The 15,036-nt window shown below is 38.2% G+C and overlaps 1 protein-coding gene and 1 long non-coding RNA gene across 2 annotated transcripts in view; both read right to left on the bottom strand.

The window, feature by feature from the left end:
• The window catches only part of LOC139946173 (kinesin-like protein KIF2A), a 30,806-nt gene extending 23,761 nt beyond the window's left edge, over positions 1-7,045 (bottom strand). The window contains exons 1-3 of the mRNA XM_071943793.1: positions 6,879-7,045; positions 3,391-3,485; positions 1,385-1,574 (exon numbers count right to left, since the gene is read on the bottom strand). Of these exons, the coding sequence (XP_071799894.1) occupies positions 1,385-1,574; positions 3,391-3,485; positions 6,879-6,933 (340 nt within the window). The 5' untranslated portion in view covers positions 6,934-7,045. The remainder of the gene's footprint in view (positions 1-1,384; positions 1,575-3,390; positions 3,486-6,878) is intronic.
• Positions 7,046-8,860: 1,815 nt separating this feature from the next.
• On the bottom strand, positions 8,861-10,004 carry LOC139946130 (uncharacterized). The gene is made up of 2 exons (XR_011787210.1): positions 9,783-10,004; positions 8,861-9,470 (listed from the first exon to the last, which is right to left on the bottom strand). It is a non-coding gene; the product is annotated as an uncharacterized lncRNA (long non-coding RNA).
• Positions 10,005-15,036: the final 5,032 nt, after the last annotated feature.

Here is a 15,036-nt window from a genome sequence, read left to right on the forward strand (position 1 = left end):
TTATGTACGTTTATTTACAGTACATGTATGTAGGATGTGGCAAACTATTGCTGTGCGCTTGAGCAGTATGCTAATTCCAATAACACGGTTGAGCGCAACCATGCTCTAGAGTCACATATTGAATTATTCCTTCATGAACAGTACTTGGAATTCCTAATGAGTTGATAGCTGACAGATCCAAGAACGCTCTAAGGGTGGTAATGTGGTGTTTATGTATACTGTAATGTACTTACATTTGTAGCTTGGACGATACCACAATATTATCGAATGTCGCGATACTAATTTGGAAACGATTTCGTTATCGGATCGAGTTGATTTTTATCGAAATATCGATATATCGCGATATACATGTCTCGAGAGTATCGCAATATCGCGCTGTTTTTCCTAGCTGAGACATCTTACACCCCATAGGGTTGGAGTAAAACCAGAAGAATAGACGATGTGACCTCTGACGTCACACAAAAATCATAACATGATTCGTGCGCATACCGCCGGGCAAAACCTTTGTGTTTTGGCAACCAGCTAGAAAGTGTATGCAATCTTACCATGACTATGACTCTTTTTGCCCGGCGAAACATGACGTATACAGTGTTTTTTCAACAGAGGGCGGTTTGAATGTAAACATAGGTCACATCGTCTATACATAGGTCATTAGAACACCTCTCTCATGCTATGACTGTCTCTTCTAGAACTTTCACTGGGAGTATGAAGACTGATGATGTTAAATTTAATTAATCGCGATTATATCGAATATCACGATATATTGTCGGCGATATATACTGAATAAAATAAATCGATATCGCCCAAGCTTAGGATAATGTACTTGAGTTATTGTTACAGAATCAGAAATATAACAACCCTCCTCCGTGTATGACCATTCAATCTCATCCTCTGTGGTTTTTAATATTGCCAGCCTGCAAAATCTGAAATATCGGTTCACAAAAGAAGCCAGGGATGAGAGTCATTACTAACGAAAAAGTTTTAAAACTTGGATACAAATTCAAAGGTACTGTATGTATGTTGAAATGATGCCATTTCCACCGTTTGGTAACCCCTGGGGTTATACATTCCAGGGGCGGATTGCAATAAAACGGTCTTAGTCAGCAGTCTAAGACCAGTCAGTTATAGCCGGCTATCTGCCTTAGACGGTCTTAGCTTAGTCAGTCATTAAGCCCACCCTTGCAATAAGTCTTTGATAAGTCCGCGAAAGTAATGCAATACGAACAAATGTCCCATAATACTTAGCACATCTACAGCACTAGTTAAACAGCATTGTTCTTAATGCATCGGTTTAAATCATCGAATATCAAGTCTGTGAATATTTGTTTTACTCTTGGGAACATATTTTTTGATACTCTGTGTCATCATCATGATACCCCCTTACCTCTGTTTTGTTCCCTGGCTGGCTTAGCTGCTTGCTGCTGTTGAACGTTGGCTAGAGGCATCCTTGCACTGCTTGGCCTGGCTTTGATACTGGACACAGGGGCAGGGGGCTTGGTGTGGGCTAAGGGAACATCTTGAACCATCTCTGGGCTCAGCTCTGGGTTTAAGGCGTACACCTGGGAAATCTCCACCTGAAATAAGAATTATAGTAACATAGGCTGAACCAACCACCAGAACCATCTCTGTCCTTACAGTAACCAGTAGGCCTGGGCGAATTATTCGAATATCCGGTTAATGGCGAATAGGTTTTCCTATCCGTAACCGCGAATGCCTTTTTTTTCTTAACCGGATATCCGCATATAGGGCGTGAATACCTACTCACAAACCGGATAATTCTGTAATTACAACCGAGTAACCGGATATTCTTTAAAATCCGAATATCCGCGGACGTCGGGCGACAACTGATATGAATGTTTTGTCTGAATCCTTATGAAACTTCTATTAAGACAACATAAAACAGCATATATTAAGTATTTAACTATGCTTACCTCCATGAAGAGTTAAAACAATGACATTTCTGACGTAATTTGTTCAAAGATTACAAAAGTTTTCCTTCACGTAGAGTCAATCACGATCAAAAGAAAAAGCAAATCGCCATCTTTAAATTAGATCCGGTCATTTTTATGAATGAACCGAGCGACACTGTCTGAAACTAATATCAATCCGCCCATAAGATCTCATTCACAAACGAACAGCGCCCTTTTTTTTTTTTTTTTTTTTAAATAGCGCCCTCTAGCGGCGAAAAAAACTATTCGAATATCCGGTTAATTTCGGATAGTTGGCCAGCGGTATCCGAATAACAAAATTTCACTATTCGCCCAGCACTAGTAACCAGGCCTGTATACTTCGTTTTTGAAAGGGCAGGGGCACCAAGGCTTTTTCTCTTTGGCAAAGGGCACCCTATGAGGAAATTGTAAATTTCTACTGGAGCATTTCAAGGGCACCAAGGCAATGGCAAGGGGCAACAGAGGCAATCGCCTGAATGATGAGAAGCAACTAAATTTAAGAGTCTTGCTCATGGACTAAACTGTCATGACCGGGCTGCTAATACTCCCCCCCCCCCTTCTCTCCAACCCTGAATCGAAACAAGAACTTGGGTCCACACACCATTAATACAATCACTGTCAGACCTGATAATTCACGAAGGCAACAAAGGCGATTGCCTCCATGCCCCCTGGTCATTGTCTCATTGCTCTTGAAATGCTTACACTTTATAGTGGAAGTTTCTTTTTGGGTGCCCTTTACCAAGGAGAAAATGCCTTGGTACCCCTGCCCTTAAAAAAATAACAGCATACAGGCCTGCACTATGTTACAGAACCTATGAATTGTCATTTGTACACAACTGCACTCCTACGTGAATAGAAGCAAAGTGCTTTTCTATGAATCAATCTCTGCTGTGACAATCCTGCAGAGATTTCAGACCTCTATTCTTATGAATCTAGGGAGGTAGATGGGATCGGCTGCGACAACCAGGTCTCATTGCCCCCACCTACATGTATTCTCTCATAGTCAAATATAACTGTAAATGTATCAAACTCACATAGTATTAATTTCAAAAATCATGGACACATTTAGAAGGGGACTTAAAGGGGCACTATCATCATAAATAAAGCAGGCCTGCGGCTGTACATGAAACTATGAACTCTCAACCACTTCTGCATGCGCACACTTTCCCTCAATCGATCTACATGGAGAGCGCGCATATTCGCAGGAACTGGGTGAGAGTTCATCAATCTCAATTGCAGCCACAAGGCCTGGCTTTGACTAAGCCAAGACGACTAGTGCGACTAGTGTTGAAGTTGCGACTATTTCAGGTGCGATTAGTCGAGTAGTCAATTTCACTCGTCGCCCAGGCTTATCTTTGATCATTTAAGGATACTGGGTGGCCCCTTTAAGGATACTAAGCTAAGGGCAGTAGAGGTCATGACCTCTGTGTAGTTCTTGTACCTCTTTGCCTTTGGTTTCTCCTCGTTCAAACCACTCCACAGTGACACTGTCTGTAGCTTTGCTGATGCCACTTATACACGCAGAGTGAACTCTCCCTGTGTTAAAAATACAAAAAAAAATCATTAAAATTAGTAAAGTTACAATTTTTTTTCATTCAATTATCTTTTTTAAATTATTGTACTGCCCTTTTTAAGCCATTGGACACTTTCGGTAAACAGTATTGTCCAAAGGCCCACACTTCTGTATCACAACTGATATAAAAAATAACAAACCTGTGGAAATTTAGGCTCAATCGGCCATCGGAGTCGAGAGAAAATAACGGGGAAAACCCACCCTTGTTTCCGCACAGTTCGCCGTGTCATCACATGTGTTTAAAATAAATCCGTAATTTTCGACAACGAGAATTGATAATTGTTTTAATGTTTTCTCGAAAAGTAAAGCATTTCATGGAATAATATTTCAAGAGAAGTCTTTTACCATTACCTTCTGTAAACCCTGTAAGTTATTTGTAAATTTGTAAAACTTTTTTTTTTTCCCTGTGCCCAAAGTGTATAATGGCTTTAATGAAAACTACATACAGTGTATGTACATGTGTACAAGGATCAATTTTATTTTGCATTTTTGCCTTGCAAAACAGTTTGACAGGAAAGTTTTTTTTTAGTGCAATCTGAATACTGTGGCAGTGGATACGTACACCCAAGCTCATCTGAACATCTTTCCTGTTTTTTAGCAAATGTTAATTTCATGGAGCGGCACTAAAAATGCAATAAAAATGACAGTTATGGGGGACTTGAAATATTACTGTGACTACATGTCTGATTAAACGCCAACAAGTGTTTGTAGGTGGCCAAAAAAATGTGTAATTTGTGTTTGCATCAAAGAGGGCGCTATACTGTAAACACCTTTAAAAGAAATACTAAAAGAAGAGATTTAAGCAGTGCTGCATTTACATCAATATCAATTATTATTATTTTGAAAAAGAATATTGTAAAAAAAGGGTAATTTGTGTTTGCATCAAAGAGGGCGCTATACTGTAAACACCTTTAAAAGAAATACTAAAAGAAAAGATTTAAGCAGTGCTGCATTTACATCAATATCAATTATTATTATTTTGAAAAAGAATATTGTTTTAAAGTTCCCAAGTGAACTTTTTTGTGACAGTTTTCTATGATTATGAATATGAGTATGATATCCAAGGAAAATTATTGATTTGTGGATATTTGTGTTTTCAATTTTCAAACGAGACAACAATCACTGATCAGACAATGGAATTTGGGATAACTTTCGAAATGGCGCAACCACTTTTTCACTAATTTTCACTATAAAAAAGAAAAAGGGAAATCTCATTGACTTATATAGTATATACTTAGACCCAGTGACTGGGGCGCTGTACTCCTTTTAAACAATTTTTGACTTCATCTGTCGTACTAGCGCCCCAGGGAATTTTAACAAATACCCTGTTTTTCGCGACACCCAGCCACAAAAAATGCCTCAAAATGACAAAAAGACCAAACAAACTAGCTCAAAAATCGCCTACTCTATTCTCGATACGTCTAGGATGTAACATCAGGCATTTAATTGTACTCACGATCATTTTTTAAACTCCAAATCGATGATTTTTAACTCCGCATCGTGGAGCGATTGACAAGTCTGCGATTTTCGGATGTGTATGGTAACGAAACATTGCGTCGCGGTGTATAGATCAGGTGGTAGTCGCATCACGTGTCTTCGGTTTGCTGGTGCATTCAACCACGTGCATTCAATCATGGGCAACGTAACTTACACGGTGCCGGGTTGTTGGAAAATTATCAGAAAGGGGGTGAAAGGTTCTCAGAAAGGGAATATTGTCTGAAAGAGGGGGTCTGAAAGAGAAGTCTGCTGGTCTGGATTTTTCTGGTCATCGCCCCCCCCCCCAAAAAAAAGGGGAAAAAAGATGATAAATAAATAAAAACCGCTGTACTTCATCTAGGCCTACGATTTTTGTGCGTGGTTAAATTGAGGGTATCGTTCCAGCAAATCCTGGTATGTACTGTATTGAACGCCATTTTTTTCTACAGTGACACTGGCAGCACTAAACATTATAAGAAGCAATTTAACCATGCACAAAAATCGTAGGCCTACATGAAGTACAGTGGTTTTTATTTATTTATCATCTTTTTCCCCCTTTTTTTTCGTTTTTTTCTTTTTTTTTTGGGGGGGGGGGGCGATGACCAGAAAAATCCAGACCAGCAGACTTCATCCCCTCTTTCAGACAATATTCGCTTTCTGAGAACCTTTCACCCCCTTTCTGATAATTTTCTAACAACCCGGCACCGTATAAGTTTCGTTGCCCATGATTGAACCATTTGAACACACGTGGGCACTCGCTAGCTGCAGCGCCTGTACCCATCCCAGTGTACAATGTATAGCATTCGCTGCAACGCCTGTAACAAGTGTAGCATTAAACAGCCGTTGATGGACATCCACCCACACCGCGTCACCAGCAAACCGAAGACACGTGATACGACTACCACCTGATCTATACACCGCGACGCCATGTTTCGTTACCATACACATCCGAAAATCGCAGACTTGTCAATCGCTCCACGATGCGGAGTTAAAAATCATCGATTTGGAGTTTAAAAAATGATCGTGAGTACAATTAAATGCCTGATGTTACATCCTAGACGTATCGAGAATGGAGTAGGCGATTTTTGAGCTAGTTTGTTTGGTCTTTTTGTCATTTTGAGGCATTTTTTGTGGCTGGGTGTCGCGAAGAACAGGGTATTTGTTAAAATTCTGTGCCGTTCCCTGGGGCGCTAGTACGACAGATGAAGTCAAAAATTGTTTAAAAGGAGTACAGCGCCCCAGTCACTGGGTCTAGTATATACTATATTATTTTGTATCAAAGTGGTGGTGCCATACAGAAACTTTTCCAGAATTTGTAATGTCAACTCAGATTCAGACTACACTGTACACATCCATTCCATGGCTATTCATTCAATCAAGTCAAAGTTAGTTATCTTCTCTTAATTATCTTCTCTTGTGTTCAGGACAGTTGGTGTTGTTTTGTATTGACTATTGTTGTAGGCATACAAGTTACAATTGACAAACAAATGTTGATAATTTAGACAATTTAATTTGGATTCGAGACTATAATTATGAAAAAAAACATACACATTGTCAATTGTCATGATTGTAAAATTAAAAACTGTCAATTTGAGCATGTCGAGTTGACTTGTCAGGAAAATCAGAGTCATAGAAAGTTTCCCGGCCTTCTCCACCCCCTTCACAAGCCAACCATTCGTGCCATTCTAAATCATTATAACCGTAGCAAAAACTAATCGTGTTGTCACGGCCACAACTGAAAGTGACAAGACTGCCTGCATTGCCAAGGCGCCTGGCGATGATGACACATCCAGAGACCAATTCTGTATTCAAATACGCACAATAACAAAATGACACACCGGTTTACCAATGTCTACACAACAAAAAGAGGATCAATTTACCATCACTTCGCTGTATATCCACATTCATACCGACATCCAGTGTACTGGCATCCATTTTGAGTGCTTTCCACCTGGGCCAAAGTGTTTTGGAAGTAAATTCTTTGAACTATTTGGAGGAAAACTCGACGATGTCTTGCGATCGAGGATTTCTCCCGTTGAAATTTTGAACAACCTGCTACGCGTGCGCAGACACCGGGCGCCGTCATTCCGTAATTTTGTAAGGGCGCCCTCTTCTGTCAAATAGCATTCTACTTCAAAACTCTTGCTTCAGTTCATTCGAGGGGTGGGTGGGGGCGGGGCGGGGGGGGGGAGCTCGTACCCAAGTCAACTCGTACCGTACAACGTACATTGGGTGCGTTCGTTTAGCTTCCCTGGGTCGACCCCGGTGTGTGGCGGATTTTTTTCCAGGACTAACTTGGGTAATTATCTGCACACGTTCGTCCTGGAAAAAAAAAACTACCACACACCGAAACGGAGAATTTCCGTGCGGCTTGATTTTGTAATTGCGAAAGGAAATAAAATTGATGTTCTACCATCATATGGAGCTCACTTTTATTAATAATAATCTCACGAATCAGTCTAGAAATAATGTCAGTATTTCCCGCCAACTATAGCTTGTACATATTGCATGGATGTCCTACATCTAAGTAAGACCTCTTTTAAAACGAGCGTGTGCCTGAATTAAATGTTTGTGAACAAAGAGAAAAACAGTGCAAGTACTAAAATTGAGAAAGCGTAAGTTTATTTAAACAAAGTCCTAAATCCATGTGATATCTGACCCTCATAAAAAGCATTAAGCAGAATGAACTTCCTTCAAAAAAAATTAAAACACACTGAAAACAGGTTATTCCTCCATGATTTAATAAACTTTTTATTTATTTAGAATAAGATTGACAAATCTTTCCAGCATTGACCATTTTAAATTAAATTTGTGCGAAAAATTCCTTTAGAGGTTATAAAAACATTTACATGACATTTTGCAAGTTAAAAGAAATAATAAGTAATAAATCACTGATGTCATTTGAGACAAGGGCCCAATTTCATAGCGCTGCTAAACGGTAAGCAAATTTGCGTGCTTACTTTAGTAGAATTCACAGGTTAGCAGAAAAATTTGGCGGCCATATTACGTGTTTACCATGGATTTGCATTGTGACGTCATTTATGTTTGGGTGGTAAGCACAGGAAGGTTAGCATGCCTTTTCGTGTGCCTACGGTTAGCAGCGTTATGAAATAGAAATTGCACAGTAAGCACAAAATCGGCCGCTAAGCAGAGCTATGAAATTGGGCCCTGACGTTAAACTATTGGTGTCATTCCTTTTACAGCAATCATCAATCAATCATGATGCATTTGTAGAGTGCAACCACTACTTGCAGTAACACCAACAATCAATATTACTTTTCCAATTGTCGATAATTACCGTGGATTCCTTTGAGGACTTCTGTTGGGTGCAAACTTGAAACCAGCTCAAGTTTAAAGCGGGTCATGGTATTCAACAGGACCCAATTTCATGGCTCTGCTTATCCGCCGAATTCTGCGCTTACAATCACGATTCCCCGCTTACGTGCAAGCGCCGAATTTCTGCGCTAGCCTTGTAAGCATAGAATGCCTATTCACCGCTTACCCGTGAAATAATTATGCTTGCCTTTAAGCACAGAATTCCCTGCTTCTGTAAGCAGCGATTCTGTGCTTATATGGTAAGCAGAGCCATGAAATTGGGTAACTTCACTGTGCTCAATAAACCTATCGACTTTTCACTTTTAGTTTTACAAACTCATTGTTTCTTTGGTTGTTTCGCAGTAACAAACCAACATGTCATACTTTGAGTCACAACTAAATTTCCTTATGTTTTTGTACAAAGGAAAATTTACCAAAGTGGGACACGAACCAACGACCTTCAGGTTAATGGTCCGCGCTCTACCAACAGAGCTATCTAGGCCTAAGCTGGCAGTTTCCCTATTTTGGCCATATCTTTGTTTGGGGGGGGGGGGGGGGGGTACAACCGCTTACTGCAGTGCAGCCAGGGATCACACCCAAATTAACAACAAATTCGGCAGTTAATGGTTGCATGGCTTCTGACCACAACCCCTGAACAAAAATATTGACAAAATAGAGAAACAGCCAAAAATATAAATAGGGTTAGTTAGATAGCTCAGTTGGTTGAGCGCTGGCACGTTAATCTGGAAGTCATTGGTTTGAGTCCCATCCTATCCTAGCCCCACTTGTGTGGCCAAGGAGGATTCAGCTATCCTTGGCCCCACCAGTGGGCCTAATCCTATCCCAGTAAATATTTCTTTGTTCGAACCCCAAATCATTTAAACAGTTTACCCAGTCAGTTTCCCTTGTGGAGTATAGGGTAAAACTCACAAAAAGTCACTCTTTATAGCATTCATTACATGTTTGAGTTTAGCCAAGGCCACCAGCCTTCTATCTTGCCATTGTTGTCTCTCTTGTAGTTGATCAGAGTGAAATCTTGCAGCACTTTCTGCAAAACTTGCATCACTTTTTTTCTACCTTGAAGGTTGGAGATGGTCCAAATGATGAAGTGACTCTGTTGATAGTGGCACCGTGACGTTCCATGTAGTTGGCTGTACCTGAACGAGTTAAACATTATATCAGTGTCAGATTGTTAAACAGAAAGCCTTGATTTATTTAAAGACTTTTGCATATCTTGTTCACGAGGAGGGCCAAAAAAGATGTCTTGTGTTTTTGTTGTTGATAGTTCTTACCCTCGGCGTTGAGATGAATTACTTTAATACATACATTGTACACTGTCTGTACCCCACATATTATGAGGAAACATGCTAAATTAATATCAATAACTGATGCTATTCAAAATCTTGAAAAAGGAATCTTTGGATATCTGCCTGCCGAGTGAGCGCAGCGCAGTGACAGTGTTTGCTTACCTTCCTTGTGATCAATTCTAGTTTGGGATTCCCTCATGAAGGGATGGTAGTTTGTACCCACAGAAATGGCAAAAGTTCCGCCAAAAAAGTGAAGAAATTATGAACAAATTCAAAGTTTCAAAACTAAAGTTGAGCTGAGCTGCTAGCTTAGTTAATAATAGTGGTCTTCTTGACATGCAAAACATGTGGACTGTGTTTTAAATTATTGCACCAACACAAACAAATGAGGGCGCAATGCTGGTTTAACGGTGGTATTTTTGTTAGCAGGTGAAAAATTAACGGTTGTGTTAAATACCGCCCTCTTACGTGTCGACAACTGCTGCTTTATGATTGGTCTGTTACGCGTTGGTTAATAACCAAGCTTTATGATTGGTCTGTTACGCGTAAGTTATTAATCAAGCTTTATGATTGGTCTGTTACGCGTAGATTAATAACCAAGCTTTATGATTGGTCTGTTACGCATAAGTTAATAACCAAGCTTTATGATTGGTCTGTTGCGCGTAAGTTAATAACCGAATAAGACCCGACTGTGTTAAATACCGCCCTCTTTCGTGTGGACAACTGCTACTTTATGATTGGTCTGTTACGCGTAAGTTAATAACCAAGCTTTATGATTGGTCTGTTAAGCGTAAGCTTACGCGCAACAGACCAATCATAAAGCAGCCACACGGGACGTAAGAGGGCGGTATTTAACACTACCGTTAATTGTTCGCCTACAATCACACTTACGCGCAACAGATCAATCATATAGCTTGGTCTATGGCGTGTCAAACGTTGCATTATTCGATAATGTACAATATATGTGCGATGTTTCTCATATATATGCGATAATTGTCACATAATGTGCGATATTCATTTGATGTATGCAATAAATGTAATATATATGCAATAAATGTAATATATATGCAATAAATGTAATATATATGCGATAAATTGTAATATATGTGCGATAAATTGTAATATATGTGCGATAAATTGTAATATATGTGCGATAAATTGTAATATATGTGCGATAAATTGTAATATATGTGCGATAAATTGTAATATATGTGCGATAAATTGTAATATATGTGCGATAAATTGTAATATATGTGCAATAATTTGCAATATATGTGCGATAATTTGCAATATATCCTCTGCTTACCAGTTATCACGCTATTATGCCTTTTTCTTTGAATTGGGAAAAAAAAATGATGCCTTATATCAACTGATGCCCTAACTACCTTCATTTGTTAATACGAAGTATGCAAACATGTATTAAAACTTGATGGACATTGAAATGTTCACACCACACACCGATCTTGGATGACTTCAACTGGCCCCATTTGTTTTGAGTTTTTCCTGTTTTCACGGCAAACGAGAAAGTATGGTTTCCCGGTGAAGCCATACATGGAAGAAACATCTGCAGTAACTACAAGTGTTCTTTGAGACTCTGTGTATGACTGTATAGCCAGCAGTTGCCTTCATTTTATTCAAAATATTTTTTTATTAAATTTTTAAAATTACCATGGTAACTTGCACAAAATAAAAAAAAATAAAAAATATATAAAAAGTGTGAATAATTACTGGCTTCAAAATCTGATTTCTATTTATTTTTGTTCTATTTTTTTTCTTAATATTTATAATAAAGTATATACATAAACAGTGATAATTGAATCAACAAGCTGATGTTTAAATTTTGATATAAATAATAGTATTGATACGAGGGTTACAAAATAAAAATCTCCAAAAATATTAGAAAATGATATAAGGCACATGGGTTCTTTAAGCCTCGGTATTTTTTTTCAAGAATGCTCAGCAAAATATTCTGTCACATGATTTTGATCATCATGAATTGTGAATTGAAATAGCGTTTGATGAAACTTTTTCGGTGGGCAAATATTTTTATATGGCCTCAACATTATGACATATTTTTGTACCTTGTAGAAATGCCTAAAATACCAAACTTTTTGCATTTACAAGTGCAAGTGACCAGTGGAGCCTTTTGTCAAAGAAGAGGAGACTCTTTGCTTGGCATATAAAACCACACAATTTTTATCTTGGGACTGTTTACATCGCGCACAGAAAAGAAAAACACTTCTATTTCCAGGTGACTTTAAATTGTACAACAGTTAAAGTTAGTAAATTACCGAGCTATATCTGAAACACTCATGATTGATTATTTTTGATTGTTGTCAATAAAATTTAAAAGTTCTTGTGCTATAAAAATTCAACTGTGTCTTGTTTGCAAAATCATTTTTCAAATTTTTGGAATCTTAGTCACCACATTTATAGTTATGTCAGCCGCGAGCAAAAGGTGGTGACACCCTTCGATAAGACAAACATTTTCTTTAAACATTTTCTTTTTATTGCAGAATCAATAACAGTTGACCAATTTAGCCAGCTCAAAATTTGATACGTCCAGTCTATTTTCCTTCAAGATTCTGGAACAAGAAAGCAACTTTTTGTCTTAACGAAGGGTTCAAATTCTTTTCAAATTGTGTTTAAGTCCACCGTCTATGTAATTGGGCGGAATGTACATTGACAATGGCGTCAGAATAACTGTGGTTAATTAACCACTAGATAGTGAACCAAATTTACCCAGCCCCAAAATTTGATACGCCCACTAAATTAGTCTTGAAAGTTCTGGATTACAAATTAAATGTTTTGTTTTAACGAAGGGTATAAATTCTTTTCAAGTTATGGTTTTGTATTTCACAGTGATGTTTTTTTGTGCAAAAAATACGAAATAAAAATTTTTGCCTTTTTGTTTGCGGGTCATCTTTTGACGTTTTGTTAATGTTTTTCACTTTTTATAAATTATTTTTTAATCATGTGAAGCTATGAAATTGACATATTATCAATTAACATATCTAAATTATGCTAATATTGCAGAATTCGTTCGAGTAAAACAGATCTTCACCTTCAGATTTGAGCAAAATGCAACATTTTGTCACCTCCCTGTACTGTATGTGTTCTATTATCCGAATACGCGGCTGGCTGGCTATTTCGGAAATACGCTGCTCGAGTCTCGTACCCTGACAATCACTATAAACCCTACGCCAATCTCATTGAACCATAGGAACCATACTCTACCGTCCAGAGTATAGTCTGGCCCGATCTAAAACATTACGGATACGGGGATCAAGTGGACAGGAAGCCATACTATATCCCACAATTCCGTTTTCGCACATATATAAGAACGAACATCGCACATGTATATTAAATTATCGCATATGTATACCGTCACAAAACATCGCATACAAATGATCGCATATAATATACTACAAAATTATCAAACATATATTAAAAATTATCGCATATATATTGCAAATTATCGCACATATATTACAATTTATCGCACATATATTACAATTTATCGCACATATATTACATTTATCGCACATATATTACAATTTATCGCACATATATTACAATTTATCGCACATATATTACAATTTATCGCACATATATTACAATTTATCGCACATATATTACAATTTATCGCACATATATTACAATTTATCGCACATATATTACAATTTATTGCATATATATTACATTTATTGCATATATATTACATTTATTGCATATATATTACATTTATTGCATACATCAAATGAATATCGCACATATGTGACAATTATCGCATATATATGAGAAACATCGCACATATATTGTACATTATCGAATAATGCAACGTTTGACACGCCATATTGGTCATCAAACAAAATACGACCGTTAAACCAGCATTGCGCCCTCATTTGTTTGTGTTGGTGCAATCATTAAAAACAAAGTCCACATGTCATGCATATCAACACGAAGACCACTAAGCTGGCAGCTCAGCTCAACTTCAGTTCTGGAACTTTGAATTTGTTCATAATTTCTTCACATTTCTGGCAGAACTTTCGCCATTTCTGTGGGTACAAACTACCATCTCATCACGAGGGAACCCCAAACTAGAATTGATCGCAATGAAGGTAAGCAAACACTGTCACTGCGCTGCGCTCACTCGGCAGGCAGATATCCAATAGCAAAAGGCCTATGCTATAATATATGCAATAATAAGCCTATTCTCTATTGCAGCTGCGCATGTCCGTTACTGCTGACAACGCAATTTGTTTATCTTCCGTGACCTTTTGACAATATACCCGGGTATTGTCAAAAGGTCACGGGAGATAAACAAATTGCCCTGTCAGTAGTAACAGACATGCGCAGCTGCAATAGTGAATGGCTTCTTGAAGCTCGAAGGTTTATCTTTTACCGCGATTCAGAACTGCAATGCATTGTGGGTAGGCAGAGGGGTCAAGACATAGAGTTATGCATGCGCTCATGCGGCCATTTTGTAAATTGTCAAAACAGCATCGCATAGCTTGTGCACATGTCCTGTGTGTGGCCATTTTGCAAGTTGACAAAAACAGCATCGCGTAGTGTTATCAACACACACTCTCCCAAGAGTCCCAAGTGTTCTTAATTAATTCAAACGCTCATATAAAATGGTGCGCATGTCTCCTTGTGACATTGTGTGGTCCTGTCTCGTTTGTATGTGCAAGCTGCTCACCAGTGCGCCCTCTAGCTATAGTTCATAATTTTATAAACTATGGGTCTTAATTAGACCATGTAACTGGGGGGCTAGATTCCTTTTTCGAAATGTTGAATAGCATCAGGTATTGATATTAATTTAGCATGTTTCCTCATAATATGTGGGGTACAGTGTATGTGTTTTTGGACCATCTTAAAGGAACACGTTGCCTTGGATCGAGTCGAGTTGGTCTTCGAAAAGCGTTTGTAACCGTTTGTTATAAAATGCATTATGGTTAGAAAGATGATTTAAAAGTAGAATACAATGATCCACACAAATTTGCCTCGAAATTGCATGGTGTTCTGTTTACTTTACAAACTAACACGGTCGGCCATTTTATGGGAGTCAAAAATTTGACTCCCATAAACGGCCGACCGTGTTAGTCGACGAGGGAAAATGAAAACCACGCAATTCCGAGTGATACTTGTGTGGATCATTTTAATCTACTTTTAAAATATCTTTCTAATATAATAATGCATTTTATAACAAACGGTTTTAAAAACGCCAACGCCAACAATACCAACTCCACCGATCCAAGGCAACGTGTTCCTTTAATTAATTCATCTCAACGCCGAGGGTAAGAACTATCAACAACAAAAACACAAGACATACTTTTGGGCCCTCCTTGTGAACAAGATATGCAAAAGTCTTTAAAAAAATCAAGGCTTTCTGGTTAACAATATGACACTGATA

This window comes from Asterias amurensis, chromosome 13 (genome assembly GCF_032118995.1).
Source record: "Asterias amurensis chromosome 13, ASM3211899v1".
Classification (NCBI taxonomy): Eukaryota; Metazoa; Echinodermata; class Asteroidea; order Forcipulatida; family Asteriidae; genus Asterias; species Asterias amurensis.